Source organism: Ovis canadensis, chromosome 10, assembly GCF_042477335.2.
Source record: "Ovis canadensis isolate MfBH-ARS-UI-01 breed Bighorn chromosome 10, ARS-UI_OviCan_v2, whole genome shotgun sequence".
Taxonomy (NCBI): domain Eukaryota; kingdom Metazoa; phylum Chordata; class Mammalia; order Artiodactyla; family Bovidae; genus Ovis; species Ovis canadensis.
Window position 1 is genome coordinate 35,133,068 of NC_091254.1, and position 18,372 is coordinate 35,151,439.

The 18,372-nt window shown below is 49.0% G+C and overlaps 2 protein-coding genes across 10 annotated transcripts in view; one reads left to right on the top strand and one right to left on the bottom strand.

The window, feature by feature from the left end:
* Nucleotides 1-362: 362 nt before the first annotated feature.
* Nucleotides 363-18,372, top strand: part of SERPINE3 (serpin family E member 3) — a 32,780-nt gene continuing 14,770 nt past the window's right edge. Inside the window, exons 1-5 of one of the 2 annotated variants that reach the window (XM_069601457.1) lie at nucleotides 363-734; nucleotides 2,163-2,423; nucleotides 8,949-9,182; nucleotides 11,004-11,204; nucleotides 14,030-14,228. In XM_069601457.1, coding sequence (XP_069457558.1) covers nucleotides 2,168-2,423; nucleotides 8,949-9,182; nucleotides 11,004-11,204; nucleotides 14,030-14,228 — 890 coding nt within the window. In that variant the 5' untranslated portion in view covers nucleotides 363-734; nucleotides 2,163-2,167. The remainder of the gene's footprint in view (nucleotides 735-2,162; nucleotides 2,424-8,948; nucleotides 9,183-11,003; nucleotides 11,205-14,029; nucleotides 14,229-18,372) is intronic. The other variant, XM_069601458.1, reaches the window with a different exon arrangement.
* INTS6 (integrator complex subunit 6) overlaps nucleotides 14,407-18,372 on the bottom strand; it is a 104,750-nt gene continuing 100,784 nt past the window's right edge. For 3 of the 8 annotated variants that reach the window (XR_011259378.1, XR_011259383.1, XR_011259384.1), the window contains one exon: nucleotides 14,407-14,881. The gene's annotated coding sequence lies outside the window, so the exon portion shown is untranslated. The remainder of the gene's footprint in view (nucleotides 14,882-18,372) is intronic. The other 5 variants (XR_011259380.1, XR_011259379.1, XR_011259382.1 and 2 more) reach the window with 2 other exon arrangements.

Consider the following 18,372-nt stretch of genomic DNA (forward strand, 5'->3'; position numbering starts at 1 on the left):
TTATTCTTCCCCAAAATGTGCCTTCACTTAGCTGACAACACAGTCTCTTTCTCATATTGAGTCACCAGATTTATTAACTGCTGTATCTTGAGAACAAGATTGCTTAGAGTACTTATAATGTTTATTGTATTACATACAAATAAAGAAATACATTCACTTTTATTAATAATAAATAGGGCAAGGCACCTTGTTCCAAACTGATTGTGCTATATTTTGCTTTTTCTTCCCCCCTTTTTTGCAGAATGTCATTTACTAAAAGTTTCAAGTCATGCCCAATGACTAATGTATTGTTCTCTTCCCAGGAGGAGGGGAGAAGCATGAGGTACCTGGTACCCAGCAAAAGCCCTAACGGCAGAGTTATCAGTGAAATTCCTCCAAGTGACAAAGGGCTACAAGAGGGGTTCCTCGCTGGTACAACCAGGTCACAAGCCTAAGCAGGCTTGACGGGTGTGGCTGGCTCCCTCCCCAGGGCCCGCTCTGTTTCCGATCTGGGCTTGGCTGGCCGGGCTAGGCTCCTGCCCCTGGCTCTCTGTGGGACCTCAGGCTCCAGGAATTTGGACCGAGTGGTAGAGACATCGCCGACAGAGACGGCAACTGCCAGCTTCCTCCCTATGCTGTCTTGTGATTCAAAGCAGATTCTGCTCCACTTTTTTAAAAGGGGGAGCACGTTAACACGGGAGACCCACAAGGACAGGAGTCAGCAAGGAAACTCGGACAGTCCCATCCAAGAGAAGGTGAGTGAACAGCTCGTCCGCAGTGAATCATGGCAGGTACGTGGTCACGGGGAGCCTAAGGGCATGAAGGGTTGATTGCTGCCTCCCTGGGGGACATGATAGGAGCATCAAGAGCACTGGGAGTTGGTCATTTCGAAAAGACTGGGGTTTCCAAACACACAGAGAAAGACCCCCACACCTGTGCACACCCCCACCCCTATGATGCCTTTGTGCTTGGCCGCAGAAGGAAAGAGCTGAGAAAAAAAGAGGATGCTTTTCCATGTGGGGCCTTTATCTGAAATAAACACCTTTGAGCCCAGTGGCTTTACATGCAAACTTCTCATCCTCAGATGACTTCTTTGAGCTGGGACCCTCTCTCACCAATCCTGCCTGATATCATAGTCAGACAACTGAACAGAAATTGCCACAGGTTGTCTGTGTGGCATAGTCACTGAGAACACTTTGTGCCTCGCCTTTCTCTTCTTTGCATTAATTTCCAGCAAAGGCACTCTCTTCCTTGAAGGGGTACATCTCTGTAGCAGGAGTTCTATCCGCAGCATTCTGCTCTCTGTGAAAGTGTCCTTTTTATGAAAATAATTCACATCACAAGAATTCTGACATCCTAGGTACAATTAGCTCATGGATCAATATTTTAATGTGCATTTATGTGCTCAATCTTGCATGGACCACCCAGAGAGGAGACCAGGACTGGAGTCCCAGGCCTGTTTCCACCTCGTGTTTTCTTAAATGACCCACTGAAGTCTCTAAACCTCATCATCTCTATATTTGCAATATAATAACAGTTACCATGTAAGATTGTTATAATGATTAATTGTGAAAATACAAAGTCCTTTTTAACGGAGTATATTATTTGTTATTACTATTATTATTACTGATAGACATGGCCCAGCTCTGAGCTAACTAAGCACTGAGAAAAATGAGTAAGACGTACTTTTCATGTTTCTGAGCCAACATAATGCTTCTGGTCTGACCAGAGCTTCACCCAAGGTCATGCATGTAGTAAGTGACAGTTGTTCAGTCACCCAGTCATGTCCGACTCTTTGCGACCCATGGACCGCAACACGCCAGGCTTCCCTGTCCTTCACCACCTCCCGGACTTTGCTCAAACTCATGTCCATTGAGTCAGTGATGCCATCCAACCATCTCATCCTCTGTCATCCCCTTCTCCTCCTGCCTTCAATCTTTCCCAGCATCAGGGTCTTTTCCAAGGACAGAGCAGGCCTAAAATCCAGGCCTTCCAGCTCACAGTTTGATTTCCAGCGAGTGTTTCTAAGACAGATACAGAGACGCATTCTGCTGCAGGTAGAAGGGTGCCGGGTAACAGCCTGCTAGGTGATCCTCAGCCGCAGCCGGGCACCAGCCTCCGGCCCACTTCTCTGCAGGATGGAGCAGCTCCTGCCTCACCTGCATCTCTTCCCTCCCCTGCAGGAGCCATGTGGTCTCTCCTACTGGCCCTCCTCCTCCTTCACGTCTGCCCCACCAGGGGAGCCAGCAACCTCCATGAGGACCTGACCCTGCTGAGGACGGACCTGGCGCTTCGCCTGTACCGGAGCGTGGCCGCGGCCGGAAACCAAACCAACCTGGTCCTCTCCCCCGCTGGCGCCTTCATCCCCCTGGAGCTCCTGCAGTTCGGAGCCCGGGGGAACACCGGCCGGCAGCTGGCCCAGGCCCTGGGCTACACTGTCCACGGTAAGCGGACCGCTGCTCCTCCCATTCTGCTGCTCACGCCCACTGCCCTGCTCACACTCACACCTGACCTCATGCTCAGGCTGCCTCGGGTGGCAGGCAGAGAAGGCTGCCCACTGGCAACAGAAGGCATGGACACTCTACATCACGGTGGTGGTTTAGTCACTCAGTCTTATCCATGGACAATAGCCCACCAGACTCCTCTGTCCATGGGATTCTCCAGGCTGGAATACTAGAGTGGGTTGTCATTTCCTTCTCCAGAGGATTTCCACCCAGGGATTGAACCCACATCCCCTACATTGCAAGGCGAACTCCCAACCACTGAGCCACCAGGGAAGCCCACATCGTGGTTACTCTTGATAAAATTTCTAAGGTTCCCTTCTGCCCTTGGGTTTGGCGGCAATTTCTCAGTTGCATTTTACAAGCCCTTTTAGAATGCTTACTAGATGCCAGAAACCGCTAGAAACACCTTACCAACACAATCTAATTCACTGTAGCAACAACCCTATCAAGGTAGGTAATTATCTCATCATTCCTATTCTAGAGATAAGCCAATTTAGGCAGAGTGGGTAAGCAAGTTGCCCAAGGTCACACAGCTAGCAAGTGGTCAAGCTGGAACTCATGCCAGGCTGTCTGGTTCATCCTGCTTTAACAAATGTGTGACTTCTAGGCAGAGTTATATTTACCAACATAATTCAATATTTATGAGTTTAAGCTGGAACTCAAGCCCAGGCTGTCTGGTTCCAGAGACCATCCCGCTTTCATAAATGTGTGACTTCTAGGCAGTCATATTTACCAAGATAATTCAGAACACCTCTGCCAGTGGGGACAAGAATCTTGTGATGCCAGGTCAGCCACACCTGGTCCCACTTGGGGCCTCCGGCCCTGGACCCAACCTCCCAACTCCATCTGAACACAAACACTTTACACACAACCTTTTTTCTCTATCTAAGAATAAGATGCCAGTGAAAAAGGATGAGAATTAAAATTATATAAATTAATCCCTTTTTAGAGCACCCAGGAACTAATACTGAGACAGTCATAGCAAGAGCTCCCTTGGAGCTGGCATCTTGCCTTGGCAAGGTGAATGCTCCAGAAGCAGGCCTCAGGCACTACCTGTGTGTCCTGTCCCCACCCCACCCCATCCACACCCTGTCCTCTGCCAAAACAATTCTCGTGAGCCTGCTGGCCGACCTGCAAGTACGTTTTCTCTCTTAGGGTAAGTGAAGACAAACAGAAGTTATCACGTTGAATTTTGCTCGGCAAGTATATTATGGAAATGCATGTATCCATGGAGTTGCTCTCCAGCCACGTTAGATTCAGCAGAAAGCCATCCATCAAGTATTTCTGAGCTCCTGCTGTGTGGGCTGGTGCTACGCCAGGAATTTAGCAGCCAGGTATATAAGGAACCCTTTGAACACAAGACTCTCAGTCTCGTAGGAACAATGCACACAGAAACACATTTTTAATAAGGGGCAGTTAGTGTACTTTTGTGAAATACGCTCGTACCGGGGAGGGAATGATTTATTTCACTAGCAGATCAGGAAGGCTCCCCAGATAACAAGACACCTGAGCTGGGTTTTGAAGGACAAATAGGAGTATGAAAGAAGGGCAGGCATTTCGGCCTTGAAACATTTTCTCACAGAAGTCAGGATTACGGGGAAAGTGAGAAACGCAAGTAGAATTACCCTGCAGAGACAGGGAACTGATGACAGTCCGTGCTTCGCTGTCAGGTAACGTCAGGGTACCTGCTTAAGCAAAGTGTGGCGATTATTAACAGGGTTTCCATAGAGCCCATTCAAGAATTACCAAATGTCCAGAATGCTTAATAGTCAAACTCTGGGGAACATAATCCCACTTTTTTTTTTTCTTACTTATAAATGGCTTCATTATCTCATGGATCCAGGGTTAATTATTACAAACAGGAATGTGCTGCTTGCAGAGTTCTAGTTAATGGAATACCCCTGCATTTGTTTGCCCCCAAATGGCTCAGAGAATCACATGGGTGCTGATTAAGTCAACCTGTTACTGCCCACCACCTGCCCTGTCCCAATCTTTCTTTTACAAAGGAGCACAGATCAGGAACGTGAACCCACAGCCCAGGGGCTTGGGCCATTGTTCCCATCTGATCAACAGAGCTCTATCCATGTTTGCAATGAGACAATGGGCGCTTGTCTTCTCACTGACATCCAGCCAACAGGTGACCACCAGCAGTTGTTGTTTTTTTTTAATATTTATTTGGCTGCACTGGATCTTAGTTGCGGCACATGGGATCTTTGGTCTTTGTTTTGGCATGCAGGATCTTCTTTTTCAGCTAGGCATGTGAGATCTAGTTCCCTGACCAGGGATTGAACCCAGGCCCCCTGCACTGGGAGCAAAGAGTCTTAGCCACTGGACCACCAGGGAAGTACCCAACCACCAGCAGCTTTGCCAGTATCCCCACCAGCTGGTCCTAAAGCTGGGCATGAGCTTCAAAGCAGGCACCAGTGATATCCCCAAAATATTTTTGTTTTCACTGCATGAAAATATGATTTCCCAGGGGTCCAAGTTCTAGGGATTTCCAATGCTTTTCCAAGTCAATTAATAAAGAACACATCTCAGCTTTCACACATCTCAGCTTTCCATTACAAGAACGATGCTGGGAACAGAGGCCTCAGAGATGGGGGTGGGGAAGAATTCTGTTTGATGACGCACGTGGACTCACTTTTACAGTTGTTATGTCACTTGATCCTTATAGAAATCATATGCAGTCGCCAAGCCTCCTAAAGTGCCTGTTTTACCAATGAGACAAGAGGTTAATGCAGAGAACACAATGGCAACGCACTCCAGTACTCTTGCCTGGAAAACCCCATAGATGGAGGAGCCTGGTGGGCTGCAGTCCACGGGGTCGCTAAGAGTCAGACACGACTGAGGGACTTCACTTTCACTTTTCACTTTCATGCACTGGAGAAGGAAATGGCAACCCACTCCAGTGTTCTTGCCTGGAGAATCCCAGGGACAGGGAAGCCTGGTGGGCTGCCATCTATGGGGTCGCACAGAGTCGAACACGACTGAAGCGACTTAGCAGCAGCAGCAACAGCAACAGCAAGAGGTTAATGATTTGCTAAGACTCAGCTCACCCAACAGGCAAGTGATAGAGCTAGGATTCCAATTCCAGATTTTCTGACTCCAAATCCAGTGCTCTTTCCTCAACTCCTTAGCCTCCCTCTCAGCCACTGAGCAGGCATACAAATTTATCCAAGCCCCCTGCCTTCACTGTTTTCCACCAGACTTGGCTTCCCAGGTGCCACGACTGGTACAGAACCCACCTGCCAATGCAGGGGACAAAAGAGATGTGGGTTCAATCCCTGGGTCAGGAAGATCCCCTGGAGGAGGGCATGGCAACCCATGCCAGTATTGTTGCCTGGAGAATCCCATGGACGGAGGAGCCTGGCGGGCTACAGTCTATTGGGTTGCAAGAGTCGGACATGACTGAAGTGACTTAGCACACACGCACATATCCTCACTGCTCTCTCAGCCCAACCAAACCCTTTGCACATTGTCCTAAACTTAACTCTCTTTGATCAGCACCACAAAGATGGTTCTGGCCAGCTGAGAATTTTATATACATACATTAACTTTAAAATCCAGAACCGCCCCCCTTTAGATTCAGTGTCACATTCAAAAAGTTCAGTTCAGCTAATATAGTGAGAAGGAAGGCTCTTTCCACACGGGTCTCTCAAATGAGTTAAAAAGCTGGTCTGCAGCAGGACTCAAGAAAAGTACCATTTCTTCTGGCATTTTCCTGCCACTCCATGCCATTCCAGGGACTCTCCCTTCAAACTCTCCACCCCTCCCCAGTACACCCCTGTTCTACTGCAGTCCTCGCCTCCCCTGCTCTTACAGCCACCCAACCCCTCCAGCAGGAATGACGGCTTTGCAGGAGGGGGAGCAGGAGGGGAGAGGAATCGAGGCAGTGGTTTCAAGGTCTTCAGGAGAGGTGCAGTTTGTCACTGTGCAAGTCAGTCCCTTTTGCCCCACTGAAGGACATGGCAACCCACTCCAGTATTCTTGTCTGGAGAATCCCCATGGACAGAGGAGCCTGGCGGGCTACAGTCCATGGGGTCGCAAAGAGTCAGACATGACTGGGCAACTAAGTACTGCAGAGACCAGACTAGGAAATACAGGCAACTCGGCAAAACAGGAGGCTCTGCGAGGTTCTCCCCAGCAGAGGGGCAGACTGTTCCCAGCCCACCTGTCCTTCACCTGGCAGGGAGCAGGGGGCAGGGGGTTGTCAGGTACCACCCCAACAATCAGATGACACTGAGCAACTTTATTAATCTGTCTGAACCCCAGCTCCCTCATCTATAAATGCGATCATAATTGCACTTAATTCGCAGGGTTGTTGAGAGGATTAAAAGTGATCCTGCTTGCAGAGGGTTTAGCAGAGTTTGTCAACCTTCAGCATTTTTTATTCTGACGATATATATTCATTCCAGCAGCATCTAGAAAACCACTTCTGATGTGCTCACGGTAGGGACAAACCAGGCTCCAGCGGAGATAAGATTTCTCAAGCCCACTGACTCTGCACCTTGGGGGTATCTGTCTGGAGGGATGGCGGGTCCCCTGGGCCGAGAGGGTGAAAGGACAGAGAGGAGAGCTCTGTGACACCCCCTAAGGTCATGTGACACTAAGGACCACAGACATGTCTCCATTCACCCCTGCAGACAGTCTACATCCTGCAGGGATGTGATTCGATGAGTATTTATGACCTTCCTCAGGAAAGGACAATCTGATGAGTATTTTTTTCATTCAGTTTTTTCTCATTAAAACAAAATAAGCACTTGAGTTAGGCTGTAATTTTCTAGGCTATGTATTTATACATGCCTTGAGTCCAGTTTTTACAGCAGTAGATTTTAAGACGCGGCTTTGGTGGTGAAAGTTCTGTGGAGTAAACTTGCCCACAACCGCATCCTGCAGCCTGGCGGCTGGGGCCCCCGGCCCGGGGTGTGTTCTGGGTGCCGCTGCCCCCCAGAAGGACTTTAGCCAGGCAAGTTGAGGGTGGTGGGGGGATGCGTCTGCTGCTGTCTCCTGGCCTGGCCTCTGTGAGGGGACATGGAATGGACAGGCACCCAAGCCAGGTAGGAGGATCATTCCACCTGCTGCCCTGGGAGAGATGGTGGAGGCACGGTGGGCAGAAAGAGGGTGCAAAGAGCCTGGGAGTCACGGCGGAGACTTGCGGGCAGCCAGGGGGCCATCACTAAGACAAAGGGGAGGCGAAAAGGAGAAAGAAGGGCTGTGTTCCACAGGCAGCCTGCCAGCAAAGGGGTCCTGCTGGCTGGAAAAGCCCTGTGTGCACAGGTCAGGAGGATACGCCACTGGGTCGTGACTCAGCAGTAGCTCCACATGCCCAGGGGAGAAGAGAAGCCACAGCTGTGAACAACAGTGTGAAAAAGAATTCCATCGTGAATATGCAGAGAGGGAAGCGGCCTCCTGCCTGAGCTGCAAAAGACTAGAAGTCCACCATCAGGAAGGTAGAAGCTATGGACTCTTTCAAATGCCTGGTATTTCAACATTCTCACAGGTTCCCGCTGACATGAATAATGGGCTGTCTGCTGGGGCTTAGAGAGATGGGGGAATGGGAGGAGCCCTTACCTTGCCCCTAGATTTTCCAGGTTTGAAAGCAGAGTTCCACAAAAGACTACATCCAAACGCTACTCAGATGTGTAGTCGTGGGGATGAACGTGAGGCCCTGCACCAGAGATATCGACAATTCAACACCCTGGTCACTGCCCAGCACTGCTACTCGTGATGTTCCCCATAAATCCACTGGCATTGTACATACTTGAAGCCCTCTGCCCACCAGCCCAGGTCTCTCTGCTTTAGCACTGCTCCACATATTCTGGCTCAGAGAAGGAAATCCAATGCTCTTGCCTGGAGAATTCCAGGGACAGAGGACCTGGTGGGCTGCCGTCTATGGTGTCACACAGAGTCCAACACGACTGAAGTGACTTAGCAGCAGCAGCATACATCTGGCTCAAGAAGTTTAGGAAGCACAGTCTTTGGGAGGTTGGTAATGTTTTTCTATCTGACTTAATCTCAGCTAGATTTGGGCCTCCCAGGTGGTTTAGTGATAAAGAATCCACCTGCCAATGCAGGAGATGAGGGTTTGATCCCTGGGTCGGGAAGATCCCCTGGAGAAGGAAATGGCAACCCACTCCAGTATTCTTGCCTGAAATCCCACGGACGGAGGAGCCTGGTGGGCTACAGTCCATGGTCGCAAAGAGGCGGACACAACTTAGCGACTAAATAGTAACAGCCTGATTTCTTTCAAATCTTCGTGGTTTTTTCCCCCTTGACTTTTCATCTGTGGATCCAGGTTAACTCCTGAGCAACTGAGCTATGACTTTTCCAAACTGACTGTCTATGGTGGATGAACCTCAGGACCTAAGAGTGGAGAGGCAGGGGTCCCATTCCCCTGTATCCAGCAAGCAGAGCCGGGGGTAACTCCTGTCTTACATTCACCATTTTGACTGATCTTCTTTGCAGACCCTAAGGTCAGAGAATGGCTGCGGGCTGTCTATGCCGTGCTGCCCAGCACCAGCCCGGGTGCCAAGCTGGAGCTGGCCTGCATCCTCTACGTGCAGACAGGGACGCCGCTCACCCCCTGCTTCGTGGAGCAGGTCTCCCGGTGGGCAAACAGCAGCCTGGAGCTGGCCAACCTCAGGGAGCCCAACAGCACCGCCATGCTGGCCAACGGATGGGGCCCCAGGCAGACCACAGGTAAGGAAAAGCTATCCACCTTGATGAGGTTAATGGAGGAGTGCTGGGGAGACAGGTCCCAGCTGTTACCCATCAGAAGCCACGCAATGGGTACACAGGCAGCCCTCAGCTGCAGCAGAGGCTTGTCCTCTTGGGAAACCTGACCCTGGAGTGAATAGGGGTCACTTTTGGTTCTGCTCTCTCCCTACCCCACCCCTACCCCACCCGCAGGGACAGACACACACACCCACACACAAAAGGGTGCTCTTCAGAATCCCAGCAGACTTTGTGCCATGCAACGTGCCCAGGTGTGTTTCCACTGAGCTCTGTTCTCATCAACCACTAACCCTCTTCAATGCAAAATGCAGGAGCCCAAAACGTGGTTTCTTAGGAATTTCGCTTAAGGAAATAACTGTATGTAATAACAGTATGTAATGTTCAGCCCAGGGTTATCTTAGTGTGCAGCAATTAGGGATGGTTTAATGAAAATCAGCACCTGCACTTTGGCAGGCTAGAGTCCGTTGTGTAGCAGGGAGTCAGACAGGGCTGAGCACGCACACATACCGTGCAGTTATAATCACCATCGAAGATGACGAGCGTCACGAACACTTACTGAGTGCTCAGTTGATTTCTTCAGCCCTCTTCTAAGCACTCTGTGGTTACGAGCTCAGTCTCCCCTCGCCATCATTGTAAGAGCTAAGTGCCATCATTGTCCCCGTTTTACAAACGGAGAAACAGAGGCACAGAGAATCGGGCCTCCAGCCCTGTATCCACAGAGCAGGGGATTCTAACCCAGGCAGTCTGGCTCCAGCGTCCTTGACGATTACAAAGGTTACAGAGAACTAGGGAGAGCACTGAAGACCCAATGTTTAAAAGGCAGAACAGGGAACATGCACTTCATGAATCAAGAGACAGCATGTAGGCAGGCGCGCAGGGGCAAACTGAACATTCAGATCTGTATTGATAAGGGGGTTTCCCCTCGCAGTTCACGCCAACATTTCACAACGTCTTTCAGTTTACTCCAAAATGTTTAACTCCCTGCTGCAGCTCGTGGCGCTGCTGGGAAGCCCGAGGCCCCGGTCAGCTGCTATCAACCCCAGGGGTGAACGGTCCTCTAAGAAAGAGATGGTACCCCTGAGAAGACTGGGGCCAGGCTGCTTGGGTTCAAGTCCAAGGTCTCCATCTTGGGCAAGTGGGCAGATAGCGGCTTTGTTGCTCACAAGTATGTGACCTTGGACAACCTTGGGGCCCCATCTTTAAAACTGGGAATAACAACAGAAGTGGTAGGAGGAGTCGAGGAGGGTTTGCTGAAGCCTTGAAGACAGAGCCTAGCACAAAGTACATGTTTATTAAAGGGATAAAGAGCTGGAAGAACGCAGCCTCTTGACAGGTGGCCAGCCAGCTCCCCTCTTAGGTAAGGCAAGAGACTTAAAGTCTGTGCCCTGGAGGTCATCATGTAAACAAAGGCTCCGCCAGGGATGAGGCCCAAGAGCACTTGGGGCGAAGGGAGTTGGGGGTAGGGGAGACTGTGCAGCACCCAGTCTTACTTTTGGGCCGCCCCCCCCCCCCTCGCCAGGGGTCTGCCTGAGCAGGGCAGGCCTTTTGCTTCTGGGAAACAATCCCAGCCAGAACTAGCCAGAACTAACTGGAACCAGCCCATAGCACCCCAAGCTATACATAAAAAAATAAAAATTAAAAATTAAAGCCTGGTCTCCAACCACAGCTCTTTACAAGCACCACAGTTCCACAGCTAAGAGCACGAACAAGCAAGCCACAACCCACCTCGGAGGATGCCTCATGCCCGCAGCAGCCTCTCAGCGGCCGCCCGCTCTCTGCTCGCAGGGGACAGGCCGGTGGGCTCCGCGTTGGGGCGCGGTGGCGGCGCGGAGTCTGCGCAGCTGGTGCTGGTGAGCACCATGTCCTTCCAGAGCGCCTGGCGGCATCAGTTCTCCTTCTCGGACACCCAGCTCCTGCCTTTCACCTGCCCTCAGGGCCTGGCCCTCGAGGTTCCCATGATGTACCAAATGGCCGAGGTCAACCACGGTGAGTGGGAGGAGCCCGGGAAGGGAGGGTGGGCTCTGCTCTAAAAGGATGTATCTGAGTGGCGCTGTGGGTCCCTCTGCAGTGCCAGGCGCGCCGTGGAGTAAGGGAAGGCCAGGGAGGCGGAGACTCAGGACAGTGAGGGAGCCGATGGGGAAGAGAACCCCGATTCCATGCCTGGCCTTTTCCTCTGCACAGAGTAAAGCAGGGAGTCAGGTGACTGTTTGGGCAAACCCCTTCTCCTGGCAGTCATCCCCTCGAGATGAACACCTGCCTCAGCGTTTGGTGCTGAGAAATGAGGGGCGGTGGAGAGTCCAGTCTAGAAGTTTCCCTAGAGCATGCCCACCAGGAAGTGCTCATCACTTTGCCTGCCCATCCTGCTGGAAGTCACTCATCCCCCTCGCAGTGGGGTGCACCTGCAGCTCCCCTTCCCAGCAGACTATTGTGTGTGCTGTGCATGCTCCAGGGTGGGGGGCTCTGCACGACCAGGCAGGAAGGGCCCCGCTGCCCTGCCTGCCTCACATCTCTGCTCCTGGTCACCCCTCCAAACCCTGGTTTGCATGCTCAGCCCCCTCCAGCATGTGGGACTAACTATGTTCTTATTCTGGAAGAAGTCAGTGAGACTTAAAACAGTGTTTTAGGAGCTTTGGTGTTGAGAACACTTGCTATCATCCTGCTTTGCATACAGGACCCTTGTGAGTTCCCAGTGCATTTATTCATTAGTTTATTCAACCAATAATTATTCATTGAGGTCAAGTAAGATGGGAATGGAAGAACGTCTGTTGAATAAGTATACATTTACAATGGCTTGTATTGAAATTGAAAGTGAAAGTCGCTCAGTTGTGTCCGACTCTTTGTGACCCCATGGGCTATACAGTCCATGGAATTCTCCAGGCTGGAATACTGGAGTGGGTAGCCTTTCCCATCTCCAGAGGATCTCTCCAACCCAGGAATCAAACCCAGGTCTCCTGCATTGCAGGTGGATTCTTTACTAAATGAGCCATTGAGTTGACCCAAAAGTTCGTTCAGATTTTTCCATAAGCTATTATGGAAAAACTCAAACAAACTTTTTGGCCAACCCAATAATTCTTGCTCCTAACACTTTCCTGTCACTGCTGTGACCCATGCTGGTTGATCTGTCTGCTGGGTGATGCTGGCAGGCAGACTCCGAGATGTTCCTGTTCTCCCCAGCACACAGTGCAGGTTGGCTGGCACATAATGGAAGCTGAGCAAGTATTGACTGAGCAGATACAAAAAGGTGTATGAACCATGCCCCTGTCTTTCCCTAGTGATTGTAAGATTTTGCTGCAGTGGCCAGTTGGCGCTGCTGTCTGTCCACCCTGAGGCCCAGGCCCCACTGTCCTCCCAGGGAAGGGATCAAGCCTGGAGTTCTGCCCGAGACTGGGGCTGCCACAGGCTGCCAAGTCAACGCAGCTCACCTAGATTGCTCCCTATTATTTGCCCGCCCTGTCCCATCACTGGGTCTGGCCACTACATCTGCATTCACCAGAAACCCTCTCTGGGTCTCCTGATCTCTGGCCATTTGTGCCTGCTGCCACCTGCCACCTGTCCCATCACACACTTCTGGAATTAGGCTGTGCCCAGTGGCCTGGACTTGTCCTTGGCCAGTCATAGCCATCACACACAAGCTCCCAGCTGTCCATCCTGAAGCCCACTTGTTTATGTCACAGGGTACAAATTATCAGTTCGAATCCAGCCTGAACTCCTGTTTTCTTAGGTCTTTGCAATGCTTTGGGTTTCCCAGGTGGCTCAGCAGTAAAGAATTTGCCTGCTAATGCAGGAGACGTGGTCAGGAAGATGCCCTGGAGGAGGAAATGGCAACCCACTCCAGTATTCTTGCCTGGAAAATCCCATGGACAGAGGAGCCTGGTGAGCTGCAGTACATGGGGTTGCAAAGAGTCAGAGGTGACTTAGCAACTGAGCATGCTCGCACACACGCGTGTGCAGTGCTTCAGACACTGGGAAATTTCATGTGACATCTAGGCTTAGAGCTTTGGCTGCATGAGTGTGTGCTGAATCGCTTCAGTCAGACTCTTTGCAACCCCATGGACTGTAGCCCACCAGGCTCCTCCATCCATGGGATTCTCCAGGCAAGAGTACTGGATTGGATTGACATTTCCTTCTTCAGGGGATTGTCCCAACCCAGGGATCAAACCCACATCCCCTGCATTGTGTTGCAGGCAGATTCTTTACTGCTGACCCAGGCAGCGCTTCAATCCAGGAGACACGGGTTCGATCCCTTGGTCAGGGACAATCCCCTGGAGGAAGGCATGGCAACCCACACCAGCATTCTTACCTGGAGAATTCCATGGACAGCGGAGCCTGGCAGGCTACAGTCCATGGGGTCACAGAGTCAGACACAACTGAGCAACTTCACTAGTTCACTGGTTACCACTAGCGCCACCTGGGAAGCTTTTGGTTGAAAGACAGGGAAATCTAGCACCAAGAGCCTGGGTCCTGGTATGGTAACAACAGGCCGGGATTGTAGTGGCTGTCCCTTTAAGAAGGGGTTTGGCTCTCCCGAGTGCCAGCACCCCCACCCTGCCCAGCCACTGCAGGCCCCAGGACTCAAGCCACATGAGAATATCTTTCTTAGAGACATTCTAGGTCTTAGGATCAGCAAAGGTAGCCACAAGCTCCCAACAGTCTTGGTCCTCAAACAGCTCCCTGAAGGTGAGGTGGACACCCTGATTGTTAATAAAATGCATTGTTTCCAGTTCTGGGAGCTGGCCCCTCCCAGGATCCAGCACTGTCTGTTTCCTTGGGCTCCCGGGACCGAACTGATCCCCCATCCACTGAACCCCCAGGCCAGTTTCAGGACCCTGCGGGCCATCAGGTGGGGGTGCTGGAGCTGCCCTACCTGGGAAACGCGGCCAGCCTACTCCTGGTGCTGCCTCGGGACAGAGACACACCGCTCAGCCACATTGAGCCCCACCTCACAGCCAGCCTCCTCCACACCTGGACTGCCAGCCTGAAGAGAGCCCGGATGGAGGTGTTCCTGCCCAGGTGAGCGGCTGCATCGTCCTGTCGGCGGGCTCCTCGGCCTGCTCCAGTCGGCCAGACCTGGATTAAGAACCCAGGCGGCTGACTCTAGGGTCTGTGCAGTTACCTTGGAGAGTGCCTCTAAATCTTATCACATCCTGAGTATACAGCCATCATTTTTCAAAACCAAATAGGCAAGATCGCTTATGCAGTTGAGCAAATACAGATATAATTCCCATCAGAAGGCAAACTGAAGCATAAAACCTTTACATCCTTGCACTGAAGGTTTCATTCTTTCTAAAGAGAGGTGAGCCTTTCTTTAAGAAAACCCAATAGGTACAAATACAAAACCCCAAGAGGTCAAAAAGTTAAATGATGGTGCTGGATTTTGCTTCTCCAAAGCAAAACCTATTTGCAAAACTCATTACTTTACAAAGGGTTCCTCAAGGAGCATCTCTAAATGATAAGCTTCCTTTGAAATCAGAGTAAATGCGTAATTAATTTGGAGACCAGCAGTTAAACAAAAAAAATTATCCGAGGGTTCGTTTGCAGGGTGTGGATTCTTCATGCTCCTCCCCACTGGCCACCTCAGCCTCCTCCACTGACCAGGCTCTCTGCATTGCTGAGCCAGAGGCCTTGGCAGGGTTCCCTCGAGGAGTTAAAAATAAGTCCAGGCCCTGGAACAAAAAACAGAGAGAGAGAGACCCAGTAAGTGAAGGGCCAAGGTCTAAAGTGAGATCAGCCTAGCGAAGGCAGAAGGTGAATTGAACTCAGAGATAATGCCTATCTCTCCAAACCAAATATTTGAGCCCCAAATCAAAGCCCAAAGACTGGCTATTTCAGCAGATCTCTCTATCATGAAGCAGAAGCAAGCCTGTTTCTGTTATGTTTAAGAGAAGCTCAGCAAATGAAGAAGAGCTTTCAAGGCTAACAATAGAGAGAATGCGGATGGGAGTAGGACTTTGCTACAGTCTCTTTGAGTGTAGGCAACAAATGGCTGGCCTCGCCCTGGAGCAGCTGATGTAAGGAAGAGGCCCCAGGGAGATGCCCAGAGCCACTGAGAACTATTCACTGGTGTTAATTCTGCCTTTAGAACTTGCAATCCCTTGAGAAAAGATCCTAAAACACTTTGGAGGATGGAGAAGGGACAAGAAGGCAGAGGTCATAGTAACCCAAGTATTCATTCACACTTGACCTTATCTGGATTAAAACAAAAAAAATTTTTTAATCTCTCTAAGACTATTCAGCCTGCTATCTGAGAAGAATAGAAGATTTTAGGGAAATAAAACTTCCATTACCTTTTAGGGGTGTTTCATAGGCAAAACTAACCAAGTTTATTAAAAAGACTGTTCTGTCTTCCATTGAATTTTCTTGACCCTCTTGTCAAAATCAATTGGCCATAAATATAGGTTTATTTCTAGACTTCCTATTTTATTCTATAGGTACAAATAAATGTCCGTACTTTTGCCAGTACCGCACACTCTTGATTGCTTACTTTAGCTTTTTAATGCATTTAGAAATCAGCAGTATGGTCCTTCAACTTTGTTTTTCTTTTTTAAGATTGTTTTAGCTAGTCTGGGTTCCATGTCTTTCTATGTGAGTTTTAGGATCAGCTTATCAGTTTCTGCCAGATAAACAGCCAGGTTCTTGATACAGACTTTGCTGACTCTGTAGATTAACTTGGGGAGTATTGCTTTATAACAATATTAAGTATTCCAGTCCATGAACACAAGATGTCTTTGATTTTCTTCAGGTTCTCATTAGTTTTTATCAATGGTGTTTTGTAGTTTTCAGTGTACAGGTTTTGTTAATTTTACTTCTAAGTATTCTAGTCCTTTTGATGCTATTGTAAATGGGATTTCATTTTCAGATTGTTCATTGCTAGTGTAAAGAAACAGTTAATTTTTGTATCTTGATCTTATATCCTGCCACCTTGATGAACTCACGTATTAGCTCTAATAGTTTTTTCTCTGTGTGTATGTGTGTGTATGTGTGTATTCTTTAGGATTTTCTATATACAAGACCAGGTCGTCTGTGACTAGAAAGAGATTTAGTTCCTTCTTTTGATTCTGTACACATTTGCTTTCTTTTTCTTGTGTAATTGCCCTGCACACCCTTCAGTAAAGTGTTAAGTAGAAGTGGTGACCTTCTTTATCTTGTTCCTGATCTAGGGGGAAAGCATTCAATCCTTTACCATTAAGGATGATGCTAGCTGTAGGGGGTTGTAAATGCCCATTTTGAGGTTGAAGAAATCTCCTTCTATCTCAAGTTTGTTAGGTGGTTTTTGTTTTTATAAAAGAATGTCAGGTGCTTGGACAAGTACTTTTTCTGCATCTCTTGAAATGATCACGTCACCCTTGTCCTTTATTTCATTAATATGGTATTTTACATGGATTGATTTTCATATGTCAAACCCACCTTGCATTCCTGGGAGAAATCCCACTTGGTCATAGAGGGATTTCTATGTTGCTAGATTCAATGTTTTAATATTTTGTTGAGGATTTTTACATCTGTATTCATAAGGGACACTGGTCTGTCATTTTCCTGTGAAATCCTTGTCTGGTTTTGGTAAAGGGTGTTTTTTCTAACTCAAGATATTTTTGTAGCATCTCTTCTGGCCTGGCCTTCGTAGCCATACAAGAAACAAATCACTGTCCTCTTTCATAGTCATACCTCGTTTTTACTATTGTCTTTAGTTACTAAAAGTGGTATTACCTAGCTTTATCTCCTACCATAATCACTATCAGTTCAGTTCAGTTCAGTTCAGTCGCTCAGTCGTGTCCGACTCTTTGCGACCCCATGAATTGTAGCACACCAGGCCTCCCTGTCCATCACCAACTCCCGGAGTTCACTCAGACTCACGTCCATCGAGTCAGTGATGCTATCCAGCCATCGCATCCTCTGTCGTCCCCTTCTCCTCCTGCCCCCAATCCCTCCCAGCATCAGAGTCTTTCCCAATGAGTCAACTCTTTGCATGAGGTGGCCAAAGTACTGGAGCTTCAGCTTTAACATCATTCCTTCCAAAGAAATCCCAGGGCTGATTTCCTTCAGAATGGACTGGTTGGATCTCCTTGCAGTCCAAGGGACTCTCAAGAGTCTTCTCCAACACCACAGTTCAAAAGCATCAATTCTTCAGCACTCAGCTTTCTTCACAGTCCAACTCTCACATCCATACATGACCACTGGAAAAACCATAGCCTTGACTAGATGGACCTTTGTTGGTAAAGTAACGTCTCTGCTTTTCAATATGCTATCTAGGTTGATGATAACTTTTCTTCCAAGGAGTAAGTGGCTTTTAATTTCATGGCTGCAGTCACCATCTGCAGTGATTTTGGAGCCCAACAAAATAAAGTCTGACACTGTTTCCACTGTTTCCCCATCTATTTGCCATGAAGTGATGGGACCAGGTGCCATGATCTTCGTTTTCTGAATGTTGAGCTTTAAGCCAACTTTTTCACTCTCCACTTTCACTTTCATCAAGAGGCTTTTTAGTTCCTCTTCACTTTCTGCCATAAGGGTGGTATCATCTGCATATCTGAGGTTATTGATATTTCTCCCGGCAATCTGGATTCCAGCTTGTGCTTCTTCCAGCCCAGCATTTCTCATGATGTACTCTGCATATAAGTTAAATAAGCAGGGTGACAATATACAGCCTTGACGTACTCCTTTTCCTATTTGGAACCAGTCAGTTCTTCCATGTCCAGTTCTAACTGTTGCTTCCTGACCTGCATATAGGTTTCTCAAGAGGCAGGTCAGGTGGTCTGGTATTCCCATCTCTTTCAGAATTTTCCACAGTTTATTGTGATCCACACAGTCAAAGGCTTTGGCATAGTCAATAAAGCAGAAATAGATGTTTTTCTGGAACTCTCTTGCTTTTTCGATGATCCAGTGGATGTTGGCAATTTGATCTCTGGTTCCTCTGCCTTTTCTAAAACCAGCTTGAACATCAGGAAGTTCACGGTTCACGTATTGCTGAAGCCTGGCTTGGAGAATTTTGAGCACTACTTTACTAGCGTGTGAGATGACTACAGTTGTGCGGTAGTTTGAGCATTCAAACCACCGTACTTGGCTTCAAACATACCTTAGCTCTTTCTCAATATTAACGAGAAACGAAAACCACAGTGGTGACAATGAAGTGCGTGAGCTGTACTGGACATTATTCTGAGCA